General features: G+C 32.4%; 1 protein-coding gene and 1 long non-coding RNA gene across 11 annotated transcripts in view; one reads left to right on the top strand and one right to left on the bottom strand.

Moving 5' to 3' along the window:
- LOC139495139 (atrial natriuretic peptide receptor 1-like) overlaps nucleotides 1–25,783 on the top strand; it is a 440,175-nt gene that overhangs the window by 180,498 nt on the left and 233,894 nt on the right. For 2 of the 10 annotated variants that reach the window (XM_071283302.1, XM_071283301.1), the window contains exon 1: nucleotides 17,227–18,440. The exons of the other annotated variants lie outside the window; for them this stretch is intronic. In XM_071283302.1, the coding sequence (XP_071139403.1) occupies nucleotides 17,672–18,440 (769 nt within the window). In that variant the 5' untranslated portion in view covers nucleotides 17,227–17,671. Of the gene's footprint in view, nucleotides 1–17,226; nucleotides 18,441–25,783 lie in introns of those variants that run through there. 10 annotated transcript variants of the gene reach the window in all.
- On the bottom strand, nucleotides 9,862–14,251 carry LOC139495137 (uncharacterized). The gene is made up of 3 exons (XR_011657267.1): nucleotides 14,044–14,251; nucleotides 11,844–13,662; nucleotides 9,862–10,232 (listed from the first exon to the last, which is right to left on the bottom strand). It is a non-coding gene; the product is annotated as an uncharacterized lncRNA (long non-coding RNA).

The raw sequence follows: 25,783 nt of genomic DNA, 5'->3' as shown, positions 1-25,783 counted from the left end.
ACAACAAAAACAAAACAAATCTTATCAAGAGTTATACAAACACAAAAAGAGCTGTTTCATTGAAATTTATACCACATCTTCGTATTTTTATGTTTAAAACAACTAACGTCCACAAATCGATGAAATACAGGTGAACTTTTACACGAGGTTGTACTTTGATGTTCGTTTTATGCACAAATTCGATAAGTTGCATAACAATCTTTAATAATCACTAAGTGTTTAATTTTTGTAATAAGCGCTAACTCATATTATTCATAAATATTAAATCCTACAACAAAAATTATAAGTGCGGGATGACGTGGGTTTTTGATTCCGACATAGTCAACCTAAAGCCTTTAAATCAATATATTATGTAGCTGTGACACTATCGTCCCGAACCTGCATGTAATATTTTGTAACATTTGCCCCCGGACAGTAAACAGCTGTTAATCACCCAATTTTCTCGTTTTTATCATTTTCTTCAAATAAAATCTGCCTAGCAGAATTATAAAAAAACATATTTTTCTAGATATACATATTTCTTAATTATTTTTATATACAATGTAATCTACTAATCGTTAAATTGGTCTTCAGATATCCATCAACCGTAGGAGGGCGATCTCATAATCACTTAGAGATATTCCGAACAGAATTAAAACACATTTTTCATTCGGAAATATGAAACTTGATTTATAGCATTTAGTAATTTGTACATCAAGTAAAACAAGAATTTTGCTGTACTTATTAAGCAATTGTTATGGCAACGGTTTCTAAAAAAAACGATGTAAATTGTCTAGAACGAGTCTTTTATTCAGATTTTTATTGATTCCAATTAATTTGATTTCTAGTATATACATTTCCTTTCGAATTTCTGTATTGTGACAATCTTAAATTGAATTAAAAAAAAAACGATATAAAAACTTGTACAAATGGTTCTCTTTGTTATCCTAACAAAGCGTGCAGCCTCGGTGTAGTTATATCAGCATTCAGCCGGTTATAATATCATTTAAATGTAGAGTTTAGCAGACGTTCAATTATTAAATCTTGTAGATTATTGATACAGATCTAACATTAGTAAACATCGTAAAGTCTTATCAACATTATATGCATAACCTTTTTAATATTTAAAGAAAATCGTGAGGAAGTGGTATATAAGAATAAAAAATTGTACATATGCTTAAGTAAGTATCATCATTTATATTTTTTCTGGCAGATAAACCCTAAATCACGATCTCAAGGTTCCAAGTTTCAAGATATCTCCAACAAATATTGATACTATAATAGTTTGGTCCTCAATGCTATTTAACTTCGTACTGTCAATTTTTTTTCGATTCGAGTCTCCTGTTTTTTTTGTTTTTTTTTGTGGAGTTTAGTTTGATTGGCAGAGAAATCCGGAGTGCAAAAATAAATCCAAAAATTTTAGCAAGAAAAAATGCAATCCTAGTCAATAAAGATCCGGGTCTAACGCACCTGTCGTATGCGGGGCTTAAATTCACACCTTAGTGTATAACGGTTGATGAAGTAGCGAGGCCCCCTAATTAGAGATAGCTTCAATTCTGTTGCACATTTATTTGATAACAGACAACTTTATAATATAATAGACTGTCCTTTTCACACTATTTAAATAATAAATAAAACTTGCTTTACTGTTATATTCATTTGAATAAAAATATGAAATTATTATTGATGTTTGGTGATATTTATAAGTACTATAACTTTACTGTACTGGGTTGTTATTTCATTGTAGTTGACTTTATAAAGTTATCTATATGAAAGGAGAGAAATATGGGTAAAACGTCAGTAAAATATGGGTAAAACGTCGGTAAATCACCAACAATATGACAGAAAAGAAATGATCTAGTCAACATATGGTATTCAATAATTAACAATGTCTATATACGGCTACAAAAATTATGTATATCTCTAAGTCAATCGATCAGAAATATTGTAGAGAATATCAAAGTCATATTTCCTTAAATCAAAAAATAAAAACGTGACATATGACAAATTTATTTGAAGACAAATGTTGAAAGGTGTCTGATAAACACGTGAACATATGACTCGGTTTGATATTCTTCAGAAAGGTATCATCCCGTTTTAAATTTCGTTACTTGTTCTTTTCTTAATACTTAGCAAAAATGTAAATATTTGAAAAAAATATTGTTTATGATTTCATTGAATGTAGAGCCCTTAGTATGAGAGCTGACGAATGTTTGCATATATAATGACTGATATATGAACTTAAAATTGATTGAATGTATATATCGATACTACTAATAGGTCCTTAACTTTTTACCATTATAGAGATCATGGGTTACTGCTTGGAGTTTGATGGTGTTCGTTTTCTTAATATTTCCTATTTAAATCTGATGTACTTGGGCTGTCGTTTTTGCTTTCGGCATATTGTTGACTGATATTCTCATGTAATTCTTAATGCTTTAGGCGATTGTGTTGTCTGATATTCTCATGTAATTCTTAATGCTTTAGGCGATTGTGTTGTCTAATATTCTCATGTAATTCTTTATGCTTTAGGCGATTGTGTTGTCTGATATTTTCATGTAATTATTAATGCTTTAGGCGATTGTGTTGTCTGATATTCTCCTGTAATTATTAATGCTTTAGGCGATTGTGTTGTCTGATATTCTCATGTAGTTCTAAATGCTTTAGGCGATTGTGTTGTCTGATATTCTCATGTAGTTCTTTATGCTTTAGGCGATTGTGTTGTCTGATATTTTCATGTAATTATTAATGCTTTAGGCGATTGTGTTGTCTAATATTCTCATGTAATTCTTAATGCTTTAGGCGATTGTGTTGTCTGATATTCTCATGTAATTCTTAATGCTTTAGGCGATTGTGTTGTCTAATATTCTCATGTAATTCTTTATGCTTTAGGCGATTGTGTTGTCTGATATTTTCATGTAATTATTAATGCTTTAGGCGATTGCGTTGTCTGATATTCTCATGTAGTTCTAAATGCTTTAGGCGATTGTGTTGTCTGATATTCTCATGTAATTCTTAATGCTTTAGGCGATTGTGTTGTCTAATATTCTCATGTAATTCTTTATGCTTTAGGCGATTGTGTTGTCTGATATTTTCATGTAATTATTAATGCTTTAGGCGATTGTGTTGTCTGATATTCTCATGTAGTTCTAAATGCTTTAGGCGATTGTGTTGTCTGATATTCTCATGTAATTCTTAATGCTTTAGGCGATTGTGTTGTCTAATATTCTCATGTAATTCTTTATGCTTTAGGCGATTGTGTTGTCTGATATTTTCATGTAGTTATTAATGCTTTAGGCGATTGTGTTGTCTGATATTCTCATGTAGTTCTAAATGCTTTAGGCGATTGTGTTGTCTAATATTCTCATGTAATTCTTTATGCTTTAGGCGATTGTGTTGTCTGATATTCTCATGTAATTATTAATGCTTTAGGCGATTGTGTTGTCTGATATTCTCATGTAGTTCTAAATGCTTTAGGCGATTGTGTTGTCTAATATTCTCATGTAACTCTTAATGCTTTAGGCGATTGTGTTGTCTGATATTCTCATGTAATTCTTAATGCTTTAGGCGATTGTGTTGTCTAATATTCTCATGTAATTCTTTATGCTTTAGGCGATTGTGTTGTCTGATATTTTCATGTAATTATTAATGCTTTAGGCGATTGTGTTGTCTGATATTCTCATGTAGTTCTAAATGCTTTAGGCGATTGTGTTGTCTGATATTCTCATGTAATTCTTAATGCTTTAGGCGATTGTGTTGTCTAATATTCTCATGTAATTCTTTATGCTTTAGGCGATTGTGTTGTCTGATATTTTCATGTAATTATTAATGCTTTAGGCGATTTTGTTGTCTGATATTCTCATGTAGTTCTAAATGCTTTAGGCGATTGTGTTGTCTGATATTCTCATGTAATTCTTAATGCTTTAGGCGATTGTGTTGTCTAATATTCTCATGTAATTCTTTATGCTTTAGGCGATTGTGTTGTCTGATATTTTCATGTAATTATTAATGCTTTAGGCGATTGTGTTGTCTGATATTCTAATGTAGTTCTAAATGCTTTAGGCGATTGTGTTGTCTGATATTCTCATGTAATTCTTAATGCTTTAGGCGATTGTGTTGTCTAATATTCTCATGTAATTCTTTATGCTTTAGGCGATTGGGTTGTCTGATATTCTCATGTAATTATTAATGCTTTAGGCGATTGTGTTGTCTGATATTCTCATGTAGTTCTAAATGCTTTAGGCGATTGTGTTGTCTGATATTCTCATGTAATTCTTAATGCTTTGGGCTGTCGTTTTTGCTTTTGGCATATTGTTGTCTGATATTCTCATGTAATTCTTAATGCTTTAGGCGATTGTGTTGTCTGATATTTTCTATGTAATGCTTGTAATGTATTCTGTTGTTCAGTATCGATATAAATCAATACACCACGTGATATATTAACTAATTCACATTGATATAATTATTTGTCTGATCTTTGAACAGAAGTGTCATATCAATTCCTTTACCATTACATGCGACTGTCGGTTTAACTTTCGACTGATATTTTCGATTTTTTTCTTTTTTTGTATCTGTCATATATTTATCTTCTACCATTAAATGCATTTCTGTTCCACTAACATTTTAGCTAAAATAATAATTTTCGGTTTGAGAGAACCCCGAAAAACTTATCCTTCAGATTTAAAAAGGGTCGTTTTAGTTCCATATGTATTCTGACAAGTGTTGTAATTTTGTGATTAGATGTATCTTCATAGGCATGATAGAAGTGTTGATTTCAATTTTGTTGTTCAGTATCGATATAAATCAATACACCACGTGATATATTAACTAACTCACATTGATATAATTATTTGTCTGATCTTTGAACAGAAGTGTCATATCAATTCCTTTACCATTATTGCAATTTGCTATGAATTCATAGGGACTATTTCAAGATGTACGTAAATGAATTGTGCGATGATATATAATGGTTAAAAAATACAATGCAGTGCGACATAATTCGATTCCTGCAATAAATCATTTTATTGTATTTTTCGGTTTGTAAATTGCAAGAGATTTACTAGGTCTTGTTTTTCTCTTGGGTTATTGATGCTGTTATTTGTATTTTTGATATTTATATCTGATAATTATAAATGTCAGAACGAGTGAAAATTTATGTAGATGTCGTTTGAAATGAACTGAGTTATTTAAATACAATGGCGAGTATATGATTTCTATCAAAATCAAATAATGAGCAGTTTTTGTTTAAGAAAATAAAATTACTTTTCAAGTGGAACGTGATAAGAAATTCCATATCGGTTAAATGTTGAATGCAATAATTCAATTCCAGTAACGAAATGTTTGGTCATTTTCACTAATATTTCGATTTTTTAAAATGTTTTCATGTTTGAGACTTCCCCTCAATTTCCTTTTATTTGCACTTACCACTTTTGAGTATTTTCAAATCTTTCTTTATTTGCTCTCAAGTGTAAATTATGTTGCAAACGCCTATACAATTTCCTTTTATAAAACGAAAGTAATTAACTCTCGTAAAGTCTCATTTGTTTCGTGTTTTGATCGTTATTGCAAATTATTTTCTTCGTGTTGGGGCCACTTATTCGATAGAAATCTAAATCTCCAGTTTGTTAAAAGCCATAAGCATAAATAAATAGAAAGAGTAGGGCAATCTTAAAATTACGTAAGAAAAACGAAACCGAGAAACAATAATTTTCCCTTCTACGCAAAAATGTCATTGCCACTAAGCTTTGTGGTTCTTCCGCATGCAAGTCCTTGTCCCGATGACAAATTTATAATTATTAAGTTCGTGCAAAATTCCACCAGAGCCGCAAAAAACTTTAATAATCGCTCTTTACTGATCTAAACAGTGCTTCGGTACTGACATGATTATTTTTAACAAACTTTACTAAAATTGTCTTTTTATAAATTTATAAATTTTTATAATACTAAGGTTTCAACTCCCTCAGGCAAAGTTGGTTTTAGATGAATTTGGCTATTTATTTTAGTTTTTTTTTTTACATATAGCTCTTTAAGGGTTTCGGTACTTGTCCATCTTCGGATTTGAAACGTTTGGCTTTGAGCGTTCCTGATGAAGGTAATCCAGAAAAGCGCTTCGGACGCATTAAATTATTAAACGTGTTCTTTTCCATTTTTTTATACATTTTTGTACTTTTATGGGACTGGAACTACGTCTGGTTCTATTCTTAAACGAACTGATTTCAGTTTTGAACATGTTCAAAATTGTATTCATACAGATTAAATTAATACAGAAAAGAATAAGAAACTGAATAAATGTACACATTTGCGCTGGCAATATACAGTAATAGTTTTTGTTAGTTATATATCAATATAGTGATGTAATTACAAATATTTAGTATTTTTTCTTTGTTTTGTTTTAAAATCAACGTACAAAATGTAAATTAGTCAGCAATAAACAAAATTCTCAGTAAAATTTGTAATGAACAAATATTTGTATATGATGGTAATTTCCTGAATATAAACTTCAGCCTATTTGTGTAATTCGTTTTTTATATATTGTCACAGGCGGTAATGTAGTTTTAATTAACTTTGATACATTATCATCAGTGCGGGGAGCAATGCTTGTTAACTAGTAAATGATTTATGCCTGCCTTCAATAAATCAAAAAATGTAGGATAGAAACTAGCTTGTTTAATTAGAAACACATACATGTATCTTTTCTGTGAGGTATAATTGGTATGTTCTATCTAAATGTATACTAGTCAACCAAAGTAAAGATACACAAGTGTATTTGTTATATTCAATCTAAATATATACTAAAACCATATTGATACAAGTCATTCAATACACCTGACTAAAGGCAGAGCAAACAAATACTGCATTGGTGTTCTTCATCTGAAGACGTAATGCGATCTTTAACATAGATCAGCACCTCACACATCACTTCAAGTATGATACATGTACGTCATTGTGCCAAAGTCGTTTATGAAATAATCTGTATCAAGATTTCCTGAGTTTATCAAACGAAATGAAGAAAAAAATCCAAGAAATTACTAAATATGACACGAAGATCTACTCTTGCAATGTTTACCTTCATGTAAATTGTGTTCATCTTCCTTTATATACAAGCAATTATGATAATATTGGGTATCTGTCATCGTCTTTGACATTTTATCTACTTGTCATCGTTGATTTAACCTTTTTTTATTTGTTTTATCTTTATTGATTTAACCTTTAATTTGATAAACTAAATCAATATTAATTTTGCTGATTCCCTGCTAAAATATATCGAAAAAGCTTATTCTAATTGACGAGGATTATTTATCAATGCACATGTGCACGCCGGTATAACTTTTATATGTCGACTTTTGTATTTTTGTTGTGGCCAAATTATCTTTTTGGATTCGCATTTCATAATAGTTCTTTGGACATTTGAAATCTTACTACATCTCCTTATTGCATCCGTGTAAGTGATTTTCTAATAAGGCAAACATTATCAAAGTGACATCTTTCATTTTTTTCCTTTTTATTTTCAATGTATGGTCAAAGTTTCTCCGAGATATCTAAGGTTCTACGATCACTTATTAATCCAATTCAGTATGTAACATCCATATTTCAGCTACATGGTCTTAAAAATACTATTTGTATATATTATCATTAAATGGCTGATCATTACTTGCAATTCTGTGTCTTGGGGATCATTATTTGATTCAACGTTTCTGGTGTCTATTTTATTTGAGCGACACGTGCTTTGTCGCATTGAATAAAACTAGAACAATTGTAGTTGGATAACTACGTATGTTTAACGGTATATTAATACCGTCTGTATTTACGTAAATCGTTGTGGATATTCAATTGAATTATAAATGTTGAGATAAATGCTGATGTAACATGGTAAATAATTAACGTAACAAATATAATTGCATTTATTGCATCAAATTACCAATGATAATGAGTTCTCGTAAAATGGTAGTTACTTATACCATTTGGAAGTATTATATTGACATTTTACCTCCATGCTTACAACAATTCTACAAAACATGTCTTTTAAGTTATTTTTTCATATCTCTTTTTCATATCAGTTTACTTAATTGTTATTGATCATGAGCTGTCGAATAAGCGAGTTAGTGATTGCAGAATTTATTAATAAGTTTTTTTTTTGTAGGTAAGATCAAATGTTTTTTTTTTTAAATTCCGAGATCCATCATGTTTCTTGTATGAAAGAGAACATTTATTATAGGATTAAACACATTTTTTCTAGAGGTTATTGATTTGTAAACCGGGGCTCTTACTCACAAACTTTTCATAAAAGTCCAAAACACATTTTTTCTAGAGGTTATTGATGTGTAAAGTTTGTGAGTAAGAGCCCCGGTTTACACATCAATAACCTCTAGAAAAAATGTGTTTAATCCTTATAATTCTTTAGTCAAATAATCGCGATTTTTTTATTAACATTTTTTTGTGTAAAGGCTACTATAATAACAATCACATGCACAACTGATAGGTCTTTACTAAGGAGTTAGCCGCCATATTGCCTTTCTAAAATCCAAAAATGTTCTATAAATGCAATAGAAATTAAAATAAAATAGCACCTACCTTCAAAATTTCATTTTAATGAGTAATTACCCGAATTTGAAACGTTCACGTAACGAAATAATCTTTTCTTGAAATTTTTTTATTTGTATAACGTCGTGTTTTGCCATGACGTAAATTCGCCAAATCATTCATGAATTTGCGCGGAATTTTATTGAAATTTCATTTTTATACATTTTTCGAAACTTTAGTGCATTAATTTTTTTTTGTTATCTATGCATTTATAGAATAGAAACAATTGTTATGCACTTGTTTTTTCAGCTCAATTTGCTGACCTGCAAGAATGTGTATCGCGCATGAAAAAAATACGAAAGTAGTTTCGGAAACTTGGTTTACCGAAGTGTAATTTAAAACCATGAGCAAAATTCTTATTGACCAATCCAATTCAAGTATTTACAGATATGCAAATCATATAAGAATTATTGTGTTATAACCGGCACGGGACGTTTGCGCTTTTTCATAGGACATTTGCGCTTTTTTTTGTGGACACTTGCGCTTCAAAACATAGGACATTTGCGCTTTTTAAAAATGGACATTTGCGCTTTTTACATAGGACATTTGCGCTTTTTTTATATATATATATCTATAACTTCCCAGCCTCCTCTTTTATCCGGGCTTGGGACCGGTAGGTTTAACCTGGCAGAGTTAAAGTCATTCTTTATGGTTAAAAGTTTAAAATTCATAGCACCTTCATATGTCATAGCACATTGTTGATATATGTTTAAAGTGTATGTACAGAAATAAAATCAAGTACTGTCATCACAATTACAGGTCAGTTTTAGCTTGATATTTGAAGCCCAATGAGTGAACAAATTTGCTCTTGTTAACTGTCCTGATTGGTACTTGGCTCACATCTCAAATAAATGATCGAGTTTCTCCTTTTCAACGGTACATCTCCTTGAAAGGTCTCCAATTTTTAGGGTTTGGTCGAAACGATATAAAAATCCATCAAGACATATTCATTTTTTTTCTTTACTAGTCACTATAACTTTAAAATCCATGTTCACTGTGTAAATGTGAACTAACTAATGACAAATATAAGTTAAATTTATTTATGTAATGATTTACTTCTCATTAAGATTACAGGTAGTCGACTATAGGTAAAAAGCGCAAATGTCTGGTGAATTTAATACAGGTGAATCAAAATTAAAAGCGCAAATGTCCATAGTATTTGAAGCGCAAATGTCCTATCGTTTTACAGGTAAAAAAGCGCAAACGTCCTGTGCCCGTTATAACACACATATTATATATGTAATATGCACTAATTATCAACAACGAGCATCCCGGTGAAAGAACTTCTCGAGTCATTTGGAGTATAGAAGTAATTCTCAGTGTAATAGCTACTTGTCTGAATCCAGACATGGTCTCCTTTCTTCACCTGACACAGAACCACTTTTGTCACAGGAACACTACCCGAAGTTCCACTGAATCCGAACAAACTATCTATAACAACATTGTCTACTCTCAGTTCAGTATCAACATTTTTACCAGGATAGGTTATAGTGTCCATGTAAAAAGATAGATCCCAGATACAGGTGCAATGAATATTCCGTCTCCAGAGTTGAAGTTATTCCCAATATCTAAATTCACTTCGCTGAACTTTACAATCGATTGTTTGTTGAGTACGATGTCGGAAGAATCCAGTCGAACGAAAAACAAGGCTGTTGGGCTACCACGTGTTCTTTCTAATAAAAGAAAATGAAATGCGTTTAGCATTTACAGTTATTTGTAATATTGTGAATTCCTTTAATATGCATGGTTTTTTTTCTTTGTCGGCTAGGTCGTACTTTAAAATTTCTTCAAATGATACATGTAAATACATTAAGTCAAACACAAGTACAGTCTAGTGACCTACGTGTCTGTTTCTGAATCTAATTCGATTGTTTGTCCCCAAATGAAAATAATGTCATTCCATTTTGTTGACAATTTTAACAATTAAACGTATTGATAGAAACTTTTGGAAATTACATACCCGGATGCAGTTTGTAAAGGTTGTTCGCCGAGTGTTAAGGGAGCTACCAATTGATTTTTATGGGGGGGGGGGGGGGGGGGGGGGGGGGGGGCTAGAATGAAATTTGAAAAAAAAGGCAGGACAGGAGTTTTGAGTAAAAAAAAAGGCAGGATTAGACATTTGCACCAAAAAAAAAAGTCAGGACGACAATTTAGGTAAAAAAAAGTCAGGATAAACTAAAAAAAAAAAAAAGCAGGACCGAACAGAGTGAAAAATAAAAAGGCAGGACAGAGATTACAGCTAAAAAAAAATGCAGGACAACATTTTTCATCCTAGCCCCCCCCCCATAAAAATCAAATGGTAGCTCCCTAAGGTGGATCGGGACTATTCGACTGCGCATAATTTTACGCATGAATTACAATGCACACGAAAAGTTTGTGTCGTAAATTTGATATTATTTTTTAAATATTTTGATGTTAAATCATTGAAGTTAAATATGTCACTAAAAGAATTTTATCGTTATTATCTGTATCTGTGAAAAGGCTCAAAATGACATTTCACCCATTTGCACCATTTTCCCGCCAAAATTTGGGTTTAAAGCAAAATATTTTTTTTCCTTATCGGTGACCATTGTTATTTATTTGCTCATTCTTTAAAGCTATATTTCAGCTTTTTATATTACAGTTTTGGACCAAGTGTCATAGAATGTTTTTTGGATATTCCGATAAAAATATGTCAACACCTCTATTTTCCCTATCATTTCATTGAAAAATTGTCCCTTTGATACCTGTTTAAAAGTAAGATTTTGAGCTTAAATGGTCTGTGACTCCCTATTTTTTTCGACCAATTTGATTCACTTTCTGTAAAGAATAAAATAACAAAAAAATAAGGCAATTCTGATAGAAACTTCGAATAGCCCCTAGCCACCTTAAAATACTATTACAAGTTGTTTTACTAAGATCGTGGCGGAATGTCAGTCTCAATGATAACATCGGCATATTAGTGCTTCAGCTAAGATGCATTTCCATAAACTTAAGTTATTGTCATTAAACTAAACTGCATTGTATCTGATGAAATAAATTCAAGTAACATGTGTTTTACTTTTTTATTTTTATTGGTCTGACCAGTCTAGTTTAAAAAAAAGGCATAAACCTAACTATCAAGATGTCATTCGGGTCATTAATAAGATAGCTGTGTCGTTTTATTTTCATGGTGAAAAGTAATATAACGGTAAGTTAGCTTAATTACAGTTAAAATAAACTCTTCATTTCAGAAACAACAATAAAACAAGTTTAAAATTCCTCCACTCCTAACTTGATCAATAATATTTAAACTCATTACTTACCTTTTTTTACAGCCTCTGTTATATTATCCAATCTTTCTTTGAGAGTTTTGACTTCATTCTTTAAAAACAAAACATCTTGCTGGTCCATTGTTATGTTTTGGATTGATTTTGTTTTGATTTCAAACACCAAGTTAAACATCAGAAGCAATTTAAGCAGACACATTTTCATTTCTTTACTGTTTTACTTTGTGTTTCTTTAAAAAAAAAAACCAGCATAAGTTTCAAAAATAGAGCTGCAAGAACGACGCAAAGAGTTATGGGAAACCCCAATAAATTCCCGTGTGAATTTTATTTTACAAATGCACTATGACGTGTTTAAAAATACCTTTGGAAGAAAATCTTTAAAACATGTACTCTTTTAATATCTTGTTTACGCGTTTTGTTGAAAGTAGTATTTCGAGGTATCGCATCCTGATAAAGAGACACGAATACAATATTAGCGGGGGAAAACAGTATATAAAACTAGATGTATAACAAATTTGAATTTCGTTGGTCTGTATTGTAAACTTATTTTGTTGATTTGTGTATGTCCTCAACCTCATTGGGGTATAATTGTGCATTCTTCAATAAACATTATATTTATAAGATAATGAACTCTCATTTGTAAGTATGAAACTCGAAAATTTTAGTAGAATATCATGATTGTGTCTAGTGCTGGTTGTTAACAGATCTATTTGGACAGTTTGAAATTTCACTGCAAAGAAATTAAAAAAAACCCCAACAACATTATGGACAAATCGAACGCCTTGTGTTTTAATTACCAATTTTGAAATACCATCGAAAAGAGTTGCGTAAAATAACAATGAAAAACGAATACCAGTTCTAAAATTATGGCCTTGTTATTGAATTTTTAAACGGAGTGTAATTGAAATTATGCAATAGTTTGTACAAAGACAGCAACAATTGTAATAATTTATATCTGCATTGCTACATATATTTCAAAATAAATTAATTCTGATTACATTGTTTTGTGGCTGCGTTTAAGCCATCAACATAAACAACGCTAAATGAAAGAAATTCTTATAAAAAAAGCATATTTCACAACAAATTCCAACAAACTAAGCGTCATTCTGTCAAAATTTTGAATTGAACCGCGTTTAAAAGTACCATTGAAAGTTAATGAATGAGTTTTCGCCATTCATTATTTTTAAATAAGACAAAACGAGTGTTCATCGTCCATATGATTATACAGACAGCCATGTAATATAACTCCAGTTATATGTTAATTTTTATTGTCGAGAATCCACACAAGCCTTTTATTCCAAGTTCATATCACTTTCGTATTGCATATGTTATTTTATGAAAGAGTATTATACTTCAAGCTTTACACATATCACACATAAGACCAACCGTCCCAACTCAAAAATATAATAACATTGAATATACTCCACCCCAACTAATTGTCAACAACCAGCATACCAGTGAACGAACTTCTAGAGTCATTTGGGTCATTGAAGTAATTCTCAGTATAACGACGACTTGTCTGTATCCAAACATGATCTCCTTTCTTCACCTTACACAGAACCACTTTTGTCACAGGGGACGTTACTAGATGTCCCTATGTACCCATACGAGCTAGCTACAACAACATTGTCCACTCTCAGTTCAGTATCAACATTTTTGCTAGTAAAGGCCAATGTTGTCCATGAAAATAAATAGATCCCAGATACTGGCGACACAAATATTCCGTCTCCAGGGTTGAAGTTATTTCCGGTTTCTGTGATCACTTGGTCAAACTTCACAATCGAGTTTTTGTTAAGGGTAGTGGCGGCAGTAAGCCGAACGAAAAACATAACTGTTGGTATTCCATGTTTTTTACCTGATAAAAGAATGAAAAAGGTTTACAATATTTAGTAATGTGTACAGTCTAAGCATTAAACGTACCAAATACTAGATTACATAACGGCTAATCCCCCCCCCCCCCCCCACCAAAAAAAAAATTAACCGCCACGAAATATTCAAAACAGTGTTAAAAGAGGCGTTAAATACAAATAATATAGACAATCATTCACTCAACCAGTAGAATTGTCTTATTTCTTCACATGTTTAACTTGAACTCGCGTCTATTGACAAATATAAAACAAATCAATCTTCAGGACAATAATGTTTTAAATGTAGGTAATATTTCATTTTCGTAACTGTTGAAAATTTGTTCAGCTCTATGCCAACATGAAACTAATTATCAAACCTTGCCACTTACTTTTTTCTACAGTCTCTGTTAAATTATCCAATCTTTCTTTGAGAGTCTTAACTTCATTCTTTAAAAACAAAACATCTTGCTCGTCCATTGTTGTGTTTTGAATTGATTTTGATTGACTTTCAAACACAAAGTAAAACAACAGAAGCAATTTAAAGAGATGCATCTTCGTTTCTCTTATTCTTCGTCTTTAACCAAAATTCTGCTGTTATTGATACGAGGTCCCAGAACGAGGCACAAGTATAAAAAAACTTAATAATAAAATGCCGTGTGCACTTTGAATTGTATAAGTTGTACAAAGAGTTTTAAAATACTATTGAATATGAACTGTCTAATAGTAATTCGTGTATTTCACACAAAAGCAATGGAAAGTCGTTCAAAAGTACAAGTATAGGCGCTGGTCCTTATGAATTTGTCGATATAATTGGGGGAAGTCTCGTTCTTGAGAATTAAGAGCCTTTATAAATTATATTGACAAAAAAATATGTATTATTTTACCTACATGACATTCCTCTGTTTGAGGGAGGAAGACGCCGTAACCAGAATGATAGTTACCGTATATACAAATTTGCCTAAGTTTGTGTTTCAATTCTAAACAGTTTTGAGTTTTGAAGGACATAACTTCAAATTAGATTTGTGTCTCACTGATGCATACCATACCGAATAATTAAAGATAGTTACATTTTTATTGATGACAAAACGTGACTGTAACTATATATAACTATATATTATCTTGACAAAGTGGTTAGACATCGTTTGCCAACAGTTAACTGTCTTGTATTTTTTGGTCGATGGATTTCTGTCTTTATTACGATAGGGATAAAATGCGTACATTCAATAAAAAGGTTATCTGTTATGACAAGGATCTTTCTATAGAAGTTTTAAACGCGGTGTAATAAATAAAAACGTGATAATTTTCAACAGCACCAACAAATAAATAATGGTATGTACACTTTTTACAGACTAATATTTGAAAATAAAATAATTTTGATTCACAGTTGGTTTTTTTTTGTCGTATCGTAAATATTTATCACTTGTGCTGTGTAAATGAATGATTAAAAATCGCATATTTCCTCAGAAATTCCTAAAAACTTAACCTAGTTAATTATATGTTTTCTAGATATATTAAATGTATCGAAATGCAAATACAATTCTGAAAGAAGGTGCAAAAACTATCATTCTTAAAAATGCAGCAATCAGCAGTTATAAATTATAGTAGAGAGACAGCAGTCGGAACGAGCCAATGTTGTGGAAATAGACAAATAAAGTTTCGTGTAATTATATATTAAACAGTCATATTAAACTTCTTATGGAGGTGAAGATTTATTTCCCCGAGGGTATCACTAGCCCAGTAGTCAGCACTTTTGTGCTGACATGAATTATCATTGATATGGTTATATTTATAAATTAACTGTTTACAAAATTTTGAATTTTTCAAATACTAAGGCTTTTCTACCTCAGGCATAGATTACCTTAGCTGTATTTGGCAAAACTTTTAGGAATTTTGGTCCTCAATGCTCTTCAAGTTCGTACTTTATCTGGCCTTTTGGATTCGAGCGTCACTGAAGAGTCTTTTGTAGACGAAACGCACGTCTGGCGCATACATTGTATATAAAATTTAGTACTGGTAACAATGATGAGTTTATTCTTATCTGATGTGTTGTGGGCACGGATATTATATCTATTTTTTGGTGTTTTTTTTTTTTAAAGAAGTACGAGAAGGGGTTTCAAAATACCATTGCAACATTGTCAACTAATAGGAAACTACTATTGCTACAGTGTACTCTTTAATTCTTACATTGGTAAAAGGTTATGAACAGATTCAAGCTGATGTCCTACATGTATCATGTCAGGAAACAAAATGAACTCATTCGGTCTTAAAACGTATGACATTGAAAAAAAAATCGCTGATCTCTTTTCAAACAACACACTTTAAAATGCAATTTAAAAAGCCATGTTTTTTGTTTTCTTTAATTAATGTTTGTTAGAAGGTCGATTAGTTTACCTCCTCTTTTACTGTGGGAAAAAATATCCTAAAGCGCAGCATACCACTATCTGTTACTTAAAGTGGGATTTTCAAACGCGCTGTAAGTTTGAAGATTACTTAAAGATTAAGCAAAAATTGCAGAAAGACATGTGGTATCTACATTTTCACAGATATTTTAAAAACAAATTAATTTTATTTACAAAATATCTTAATGATTATCTCTACAAATATTCAAGGGAATCTAAATGAAGGAATTCTTGTGAGCAGACGTACTTTCCAAAATAAATTTAAAAAAAAGAAGCTTACTGTGAATATGTCGGATTTTTGCCTTGAAATATTAGTGTATAAATATAATTAGTAATTAAGCAAATATAAAAGATAAGAAACTGTTCACCATTAATTCCGAAACCTGTTCTTCTTATTTTAACGTTCATGTTCAAGCTTTCTGTTTAAGAAATTAGCCGAAGTTTTACGACTTTGGTGATGTCATTTTGACTCATTGATGTGTTAATTAAAAAGGCGCTATATGTATGATGGATGTCACTCGTGGAGCAAGAACATGTAGCCCTTTCGGGGCTATTGAGCCGTGCTCCTCCCCTTATTTTGTGGGATGGTTTAAGTTGCCATATTTTAAGATTTCTATATTGCACAAATAAAAAATGTCTTGACTTCTTGTCGTTTGTTACTTGGCATAACAGGTTTTCTTTGACTTGTGATGTTTGATTGCATGCCTTTCCTGTCCCCCCTTTTTCATTGTTGTACAAAATTGCTTATCTGATATTCAAGAACCGACAATCAATGGCATTTAGAACGCGGTTTCCCCTGTGTTAAGCCCGAAACCATTTAGGAAATGAAAAAAAATATTTGTTATTAAAAAACTATTTACAAAACAATGGCTAGAAAATGATTTTCAATGTTTCTTTTCATAAAGCACGGCATTATTTTTTCACGAAGGGTTCTATAAATTATTTAGAAGGCAACTTGTTTTGTTATATGTATCTGTTACACGATCTAACCACCAACAAAACACAATATAATAGTTTTGTAAAACAACACCAGAACACTTTAGCAGATTATTAAATATTAAATTATTAAAAAAATCCTGTTTCTATAGAATAGTATGATATCATTGTTATACTGTAGACTCGTAGTTGATTGGTTGTAATTTATCACAATTTGAGGTAGATTTTAGAAAAGATGCAGATTGCACCTGATATTTCACTCACAAGTTGTATGCAGTTTGTATTTTTTGTTTCTCTTTCTGATATCACTGTTGCTTAGGATATTAATTCTCAACGTGAGAAATAAGATTTAATTAAATGTTTTTCAGACTGAAAATGTGAATAATACAAACTTATCCGTGTGCTCAATTAATAAGTTTCAAAAATATACCAAAATAGGAAATAAAGATTTGCTTCAATACTTTCAACTGCAAAACGTCGATTTGAAAAATGCGCATGTATTTGATTGGTCCGTCTGCGATTCTATACAGAAGAGACAGTTATCAGTAAACATAATATATAAGGAAGACAACTAACTAAGCCGTGTATTTTATTTGAAAGGATCGTCTGTAATTCTGCGGACGTTGGACCGAAATAAACAATAAAAAAAAACAAAAAAACAAAAACAAAAAAAAAGACAACCATGTTAGTCATGAACATGATAATGTACTGTGAACTTGTGTACTTTCTTGTTTTGTACTCCGGATGTTTTGGACAACAGCAGAATAAAACTTTTGATACTTATCATACATCACGTGACATTATTGAAGAATATTCAAAAAATAATTTAGATATCAAAGCTTTGGTATTGCTGCCAACAGATGACATATTTGAATATTCAATGTCTAGATTAATGCCAGCTATTGAACTTGCCACCGAGAACATAGCGTCGTGGATAAATTTTGGCAAATATAACGTATCATTTTCGCTATCGTATGCTGATTCAAAATGTTCTGAAATATATGCTATGAAAGCCGCAATTGCTTCAGTTTACGAATCCGTGTCAAAGGCTAACGTGTTTTTCGGGCCAGTCTGTAATGTAGCAGTCGCACCCGTAGCACGACAATCTGTGTTTTGGAATATTCCATTGCTGTCTGTAGGGGCGTTTGCTGACGATTTTCTACTACAGAAACAAAACTACGCCCTATTAACGAGAGCTGGTCCAAGCACGGCTATGCAATTGTCTGATTACGTTGGAACTGTCATGAAGAGGTTCAACTGGTCGAAAGCAAGCTTTGTCCGTAATTTATTTGACTCGCCACAGGGTGGACGATACCATTATATAACATGTATGAATTTACTTAATAATCTAAAGAATATAATAGATGCTAACTATAATATCTATGACATTGAAAGGGCCGATGAGTGGTTTACACGACTTTTTCTGGAGGAAATTAGTAACAGATTTGCTGGTAAGTACACATACAAAAGTCCGATACTGTTTGTTTGTAACGGTGATTTGATTGGACGACGTAACATATATTCAGGGGATAGGCTTCTTCTGTTTACTTATTATTTTGGTGTTGCAAATTAACAAGAAAATTTTATAACCTGTTTGTATAGTATAACAAAACTGCACACGCATGTAGGTATACAATATACGATGTAAGATGGAAACTCTATCGCTGCCGATATCAATTCTATAGCGCTTAAGATAAAAACTGACGATGATGAGATTAAAGCACTCAAAATGAAAATGCAACCGCTGCCAATGTTTAGATTATAGCACTCAAAATGGAAACTCTATCGCAGACGATGTGTAGTCTATAGTGCTTAAGTTTGAAACTATATCGTTGACGATGCTTAGTCTATAACGCTAAAGATGAAAACTCTATCGCTGACGATATGTAGTCTATAGCGTTAGAGTTGAACACTCTATCGCTGACGATGTGTAGTCTATAGCGCTAGAAAATGAAACTAATTCGCTGACGATGTTTATTCTATAGCGCTTAAGATTAAAATTCCATCACTGACGAGTGTTAGTCTTAAGCTTTTGAGATGGAAACTCTAAGACTATCGATGTTTAGATGTTAGTACTCACATGCAAACTCTATAGCTGATGACGATGTTTAATTCATACCACTCAGAGCACTGCAAATATAAATTCAAGTGCTGAAGATGTACTTATATACTATTACCGGGACCTGTAAGCAGATATTGAATATTTAATGTGACTTCAAACGTAGCGTAGTATTTAATAAAAACATAGCATATTAACACTTATTATCTTAATTGAAGAAAATTAGACTCGAAAACTGACTTATGAAATCAATGTGTAAAATATGAATAATTTAGAGCTACCTGTTAGACACAAAGCTGACTGCTTTTCAAATTAGATAATTTATAATGTAAGTTTTTGTTTATTATCGATGGTAACGTCATTGTTATCATGCATGGGAAGTGTAATTTACAGGTTCTTGCTGAAAAATCGGTCATTCCTAAATTTAGAGTAGACTTGTAGTAGTTGATTAACCGCATTTAGGATTTTTAGTTAACAGGTTATTATCATTTCTCCCTTGAATGCTCTTCGTTTTTGTAATTGATTCGGTCTGTTTCTAGCGCTACTGACGAGTTTATATGTAGACGAAATACTAAAATTAAGGTTTTTACTGAGGAATTTGAATGTAAGTTCTATTAAAAAATATTTGCAAATAATCAAACAACAACGATTAATACTTTTTGAAAAAAAACTTTTATTATAGCTGCTGTTCGGTGTGAGCCAAGGATCGTGTTGAAGACCGTACTTTGACCTATTGTGTTTACTTTTACAAATAACATTGCAAGATTAAGAAAGAGTTCCATCTGATCACAATAAGCTCTCAATAGTATTATAAGACGCGGTGTATGTTCAACAATTTGACAATTTGACATGATATATTCAGGTAGAAATAACTGTTGAAGGATGTTCCGATATTCTTTCTGTTGTGTGTCTTGTAAATTCTAATCTTTTGTACATGAGCTAAATCATTTCTAATCAGTGTAGACTGATTACTAGTCTAGGGTTTCATCTTTGAACTTTGTTATATCATACATCTAATAGAAAATATTTTAGATACAAATATCAGTTAGCTTAGTTTTACTTCTGGATATTGTTTTCGTTGGTTTAAAGTATACTCAATACCTCCTTTTCTTCCCTTTTGGCAGGCGCGGATCCAGAGGCGGGGGGGGGGGGGGGTCCGGGGGTTGGAACCCCCCTTTTTTTTGACGATCAATGCATTTGAATGGGGACGTGTAATTAGAACCCCCCCCCCCCCACCCCCCCTTTTGTCCTGGGTTAGGAACCTAAACTTTTGAAAATGGCTGGATCCGCCCCTGTTTGGTATACAGTACTAATGGCGACGGTGTATATCTAGTGAGCTTGATATCATGGCTCAAGCAAAATAATTCTTGTTTGCTATAGTTGAGGTCTATCGGGAATGTTATATCAAACAACAACCGAAGCACGACCCTGATGTTGCGTTTTCTCGCTGTATTGAAGACCAATTGCTGGCCTTCGGCTGTTTTCTGTTCTTTGGTCGGGTTATTTGCCATTTCCATTCTCAACTTTATTAAATGATTGTATTGTTTTAATAAAACAAGAATGAAAATTCATTGGCTCCTATAGTAGATATTCGCTACAGTAGAATCACCATAAACGTAATGTTGTACTTGCATGCAATCAGTTTGTTTTTACAACCTTTTTGACTTTGTGTAAATAAATATAATATATGAGTTTTCCATTTCGCTACACTTCCCCGAAGTAGAACTGAGCGAGATGTCGTATTCTGCAAAAACGTTAAAAGAAATAAAGTCCTATAGACATTACCGTTCGAAGTCTTGTCACAAAAATAAATGGTTCAGAATCTGTGGTTATAATCAATATATGTTATTCTACTTTCATCTGTTTGAAAACAATTTTCCGCTCGCCCCAAAATTACTATTGTTATTGAACACAGGGTTTGGAAGCTCTATCGCTGTCGAAAAACTGGTACTCAATTAGGATTAATTGGGCTTGTTGTTTTTTAAGCTCTGTTCCAATTCCAATTTTAAATGGACAGCTCTTTGGTCGGGTTGGTGTCTCTGTGACACATTCCTCAATTATTTTTATTCTCAATTTTGTTATGTATCTTGTCGTTTCTTATGTCATAGAAGATGCTTTTCACCGAATTTCTTGTAATAGCCAGAACTTCAGTCGGTCTTATTCTCGTATAATTTCATATACATTACCAGGATCAGGTGCTACTTGTTAAAGATCACAATTTATTGCCTAAAAGGGACAAATCTATTTTATTTAATTAATCACCTACACTCTAGCGTGTGTAAACTATATTACGTTTATTAGCTTAAAGTCGTAACAACATATTGAGTTTACTTAAATGCTAGCTTGAAACCCTTGCATTGGAAATTGGTCATTAGCAACGGAAGTTGTCGCTTAGAAACGGAATTAAATATCACAATTATGGCGTGAAAAGAAAAATGATAGGTTTAAAAATTTCTAAATCACCTATTCAGGGAATTGCAACATATATTTTACAGCTTCAGTAATTTAGTGTAAATAAATCAACCGAAAGACAGGATTTTTAAATCCATATCATATATACTAGGAATTTAGATTACCGCACGCTTGGTTTTAATTGATATTGTCAGGGAATTCATCCTTGCACTCTGGATTTTATTACTATTGCCGTAGACAATTTTGTTTGTGAAATATGTTTGAATTTAATTCTACGACATTTATATTTATATGGACATTTTTGTGTTCAGGATTATGGGCAGTGTCCGAAAAGTCCGAAGGGTTCGTCATGGTCAACATGTCACTTCTTATACCTGCAAATGAAAGTTATTTGTTTTCTGCCTCGAAAATCTCTCCGGCTATTTTGATTGGATTACAAAATGCTAATAACAGTTACTGGAATAATACATCTGTGACAATAACGTCTGCTGATTCTCGTTGCCGGGAATCGATCTGTATGAATGAAGCCATTAAACTCTATGTCAATCATCGACCTCAAATTTTCATTGGTCCAACTTGTGACCTCGCTGTTGCTCCTGTAGCACGTCAAGCCTCATTGTGGAATATTCCGATTATTTCCGTTGGCGCTCTGGCAAGAGATTTTAGAATTAATAAGAAAAAGAGTTACAATCTATTAACAAGACTAGGACCTGCTAATTTGAATACCTTATCATATTTTCTGAAACATTTATTCGAAAAAACAAGATTTCAGAAGATCAAAATGTTATATTCACGTGATGAAGCAAAAGATGTCTTTGATCTATTTTGCCATCACGTGACGGAATCGATTGTTAATGATTTACATGATCAATCACCTAACATCTCAATGACGTTTTATCGAATGGAAGAACCACTCGATGTCACAAAAGTTCTAAAAACTCAGATCAGTTTATCGTTTGGAGGTAAGTTATATGATCGAGATATGAGATTGGGGTACCGTGTAGTTATGATGATGTTGTAAGATAATAACTTAAGTGGTACTTTTAAAAACAGAGAATAGGTTTGGTTTTATTGCAGCATGCTCGCCTTGGCATATAGGCCGTACGGTGACCTATAGTTGTAAATGTCTGTGTCATTTTGGTCTCTTGTGGACAGTTGTTTCATTGGCAATCATACCACACACATCTTCTTTTTTATATTGAAAAGGGGCGGTCTCAGGGTCATTTCAAATTAACACGATCTCGTCCTGATAAAAATGTAATAGTTGCCACTGGACATTAAACACAAGTGTGATGGTACTTTTAAAAGCAGTGAATATCTTTTGTCTCATTTTAGCATGATCGCCTTGAAAAGGTGCGGTCTCAGGTAAATTTAAAATTAACAAGATCTCGTCCTGATAAAAATGTAATATTTGCCACTCGACATTAAATTAAATTGTGATGGTACTTTTAAAAAGAGTAAATAGCTTTTGTCTCATTGTCTGATGCTAGCCTTGAAATGGGGGCAGTCTCAGGTTGATATTGATTCACATCTACACGATCTTGATCTGATAAACCTGTTATATTTGCCACTGGACTTTAAACACCAATGTAATATATAGTTGAAATAATCCTTATAAATGTCATAACTTTAAGTGGTGTTTGCAAACCCAGTTTATGTTATTGTGTAATAATTTAAGATGATGAGTCGTCTAAATGTTCATAAAAAACGTGATATGAAAACAACTCACGTCCAGAGACCAAATGACATATCAATTAGCCATAGGTCAATGTACGGCCTTCAACAAATGTATGTATTTGTCATTACATCCCAGCTCCTTTGTTCTAACAGTGGTGATCTGAGCCGGATCACCAGATCACCCCAGTTTAAGTTTCTTTGTTATGGATGCTTTCCTTTGTTCTGTAACATTTTGGCGGGAATGTCAAATCCAGTATAGAACTTATAATTAATTATACAGAGAAGACTATCTATCAAAATGCACGTAGAAAAAATCCAGTGTATATGCTGGGATTAGAACTCAAGACCTTTAGCATATCAAGCCACGACACATACCGCTTCACCAGGACGACTGGATACGAACTATCAGAAATTTAACATACTTAAAGGAAGCAAGATATTTTTATAACTGGCGCGAGTTGGCAGACCTTTTCTCAGTTGGGTTTAAACCCTTTTCGTTAAATAAATGAGTTGTCAGACTGATTGTTCAATTTGATTTTACACTTTTTTAAAGTTGGGCCAGTCGGTTACAAGAGTAGTGGGGCGATTTTTTCATAAAGCGGCGATATAGTGTGGGCCGATTTGGCCAGTGGGGCGAGTTGACATTGTTTGATATTTATTCATCGTGTTAGGGGGTCATAAAGGATATACATCATATAGTAATAAAGTATATAATAATGGTTGTGTGGCGTTTTAAACTAGATTTTATGAATTGTAAATGGTTTTTCGTCTAATCTTAAACAGCTGGGATGTAAAATAGTTATCCCATTCGGACTTGGTGTGTCAGTGTACTAAGATCATTAGACAAGCTCCGGCCTCCAGCCATCGGGATTATCTTACACTGACACACCGCGTCCTTATGGGATAACTATTACTTGATTTTCTTAAATAGTTATCCCAGTCGGACTTGGTGTGTCAGTGTAAGATGACCCCGATGGCTGGATGTTTAATTCTACGTGAATTTTGATAGATAGTCTTTTCCGTGTAATTGTATATTTAATTATAAGTTTTATAGTGGGTTTGACACTCCCGCCAAAATGTAACAGAACAAAAGAAAGCATGCATAACAAAGAAACTCAAACTGAGGTGATCTGGTAGGGGTGATCCGGCTCAGATCACCCCTGTTAGAACAAAGGAGCTGGGATGTAACTTCTGAAGACTAACATATTACTAGTTTATACCTTTATTTAACGTGGATGATCTGATTTTTCTTTCGGTTTTGGAGTTTGCGCGTGTAAAATAACGTTTTTTGTAAACGCCGTTTCGTGAGCTTTACATTTACATTTATATTGTAGAGAACAGAACATTTCATTTAGTATCTTAGTTGTTTGTGTCCTTGGTTTTTGTTCTCATGGACGTTTTTACATGTACCCCCAAACACAAATGCTTGCTATAGAGGTAGTGTAACCTCTACGCATACTAAGAACCCTATAACAACAACCCTTTGAGGGGTCCGCTGGTCTTCATTTAATTTTATAGACATTTTTTCTCTAGTTTTTGCTTTAAAAATCATTCTCTATTCTTTATATTCAATACCTCATTATTCTCATTTTTTAATTTCTTTTAGTTTCTTATTTCTCTTCTTTATTATGGTTTCCCCCTTTGGTCCTCCTCTAATGGTAAATGTTTCATGTTTAAAACATATACAATATTTGATATTTAATCGATTGTTTGGTGATAATGTACGATCTCATCTTATCTTCAATATCATGCAATGAAACTTGTATCCCCAAAGTATTTATTTAAAAATAAAAATTGATTTTTATGCATTTAAGAGATTTTAAATAATTTTAAATTCACTTTAGGAAGTTGAGAGACAAGTTATTCCCTATTCTCTCGCAAAAAAACAATTAAAATTTAACTTGACATGCCATCAGATTCCGTGATAGTTGAATATTGGTAATTAAAAGCTTAATTTTAAACGTTATTTTACCATCCATAATTTCAAGAAAGTAAACACTGACCTAACATCTACAAAATAAGTTACCCATCGTTACTTAAAATTGAGAATTGAAATGGGGAATGTGTCAAAGCGACAACAACCTGACCATAGAGCAGACAACAGCCGAAGGCCACAAATGGGTCTTCAATGTAGCGAGAACCATCGTTTCTAAAGATACTTAATAGTTATCCCACGATGACGCGGTGTGTCAGTGTAAGAACACCCCGATGGCCGGAGGCCAGAGGGTGATCTAACACTGACACACCAAGTCCGAGTGGGATAACTATTTAACACCCCAGCTGTTTTAGATTAGACGAAAAACCATTTACGATTCATAAAATCTAGTTTAGAACGTCACACAACCATTATAATATACTTTACTAGAACACACCCGTGATATTGCGGGTCCGTGACTGAATTAAAGTATATAATTATGCGCAAGCCTTATTTTAGTATAAGTATTGTCATCTGATAAAGTCATGTCGATTATAAGATACACAGTTTTCTCTGCTTTCAAATCTTTCTGTTTGAACCCGTCGAACTGGAACTTATCAATTATTGGTAATATTAATTATTTGGAAAACAAAAGGTCCTGGAATGGAGTATTTTTTAATCAACAGCATTGTTTTATATTAGTTATAAATAAAGTTGAATTCTTGATTCGC

Source organism: Mytilus edulis, chromosome 11, assembly GCF_963676685.1.
Source record: "Mytilus edulis chromosome 11, xbMytEdul2.2, whole genome shotgun sequence".
Classification (NCBI taxonomy): domain Eukaryota; kingdom Metazoa; phylum Mollusca; class Bivalvia; order Mytilida; family Mytilidae; genus Mytilus; species Mytilus edulis.
This window is presented reverse-complemented; position numbering and strand designations above follow the sequence as displayed.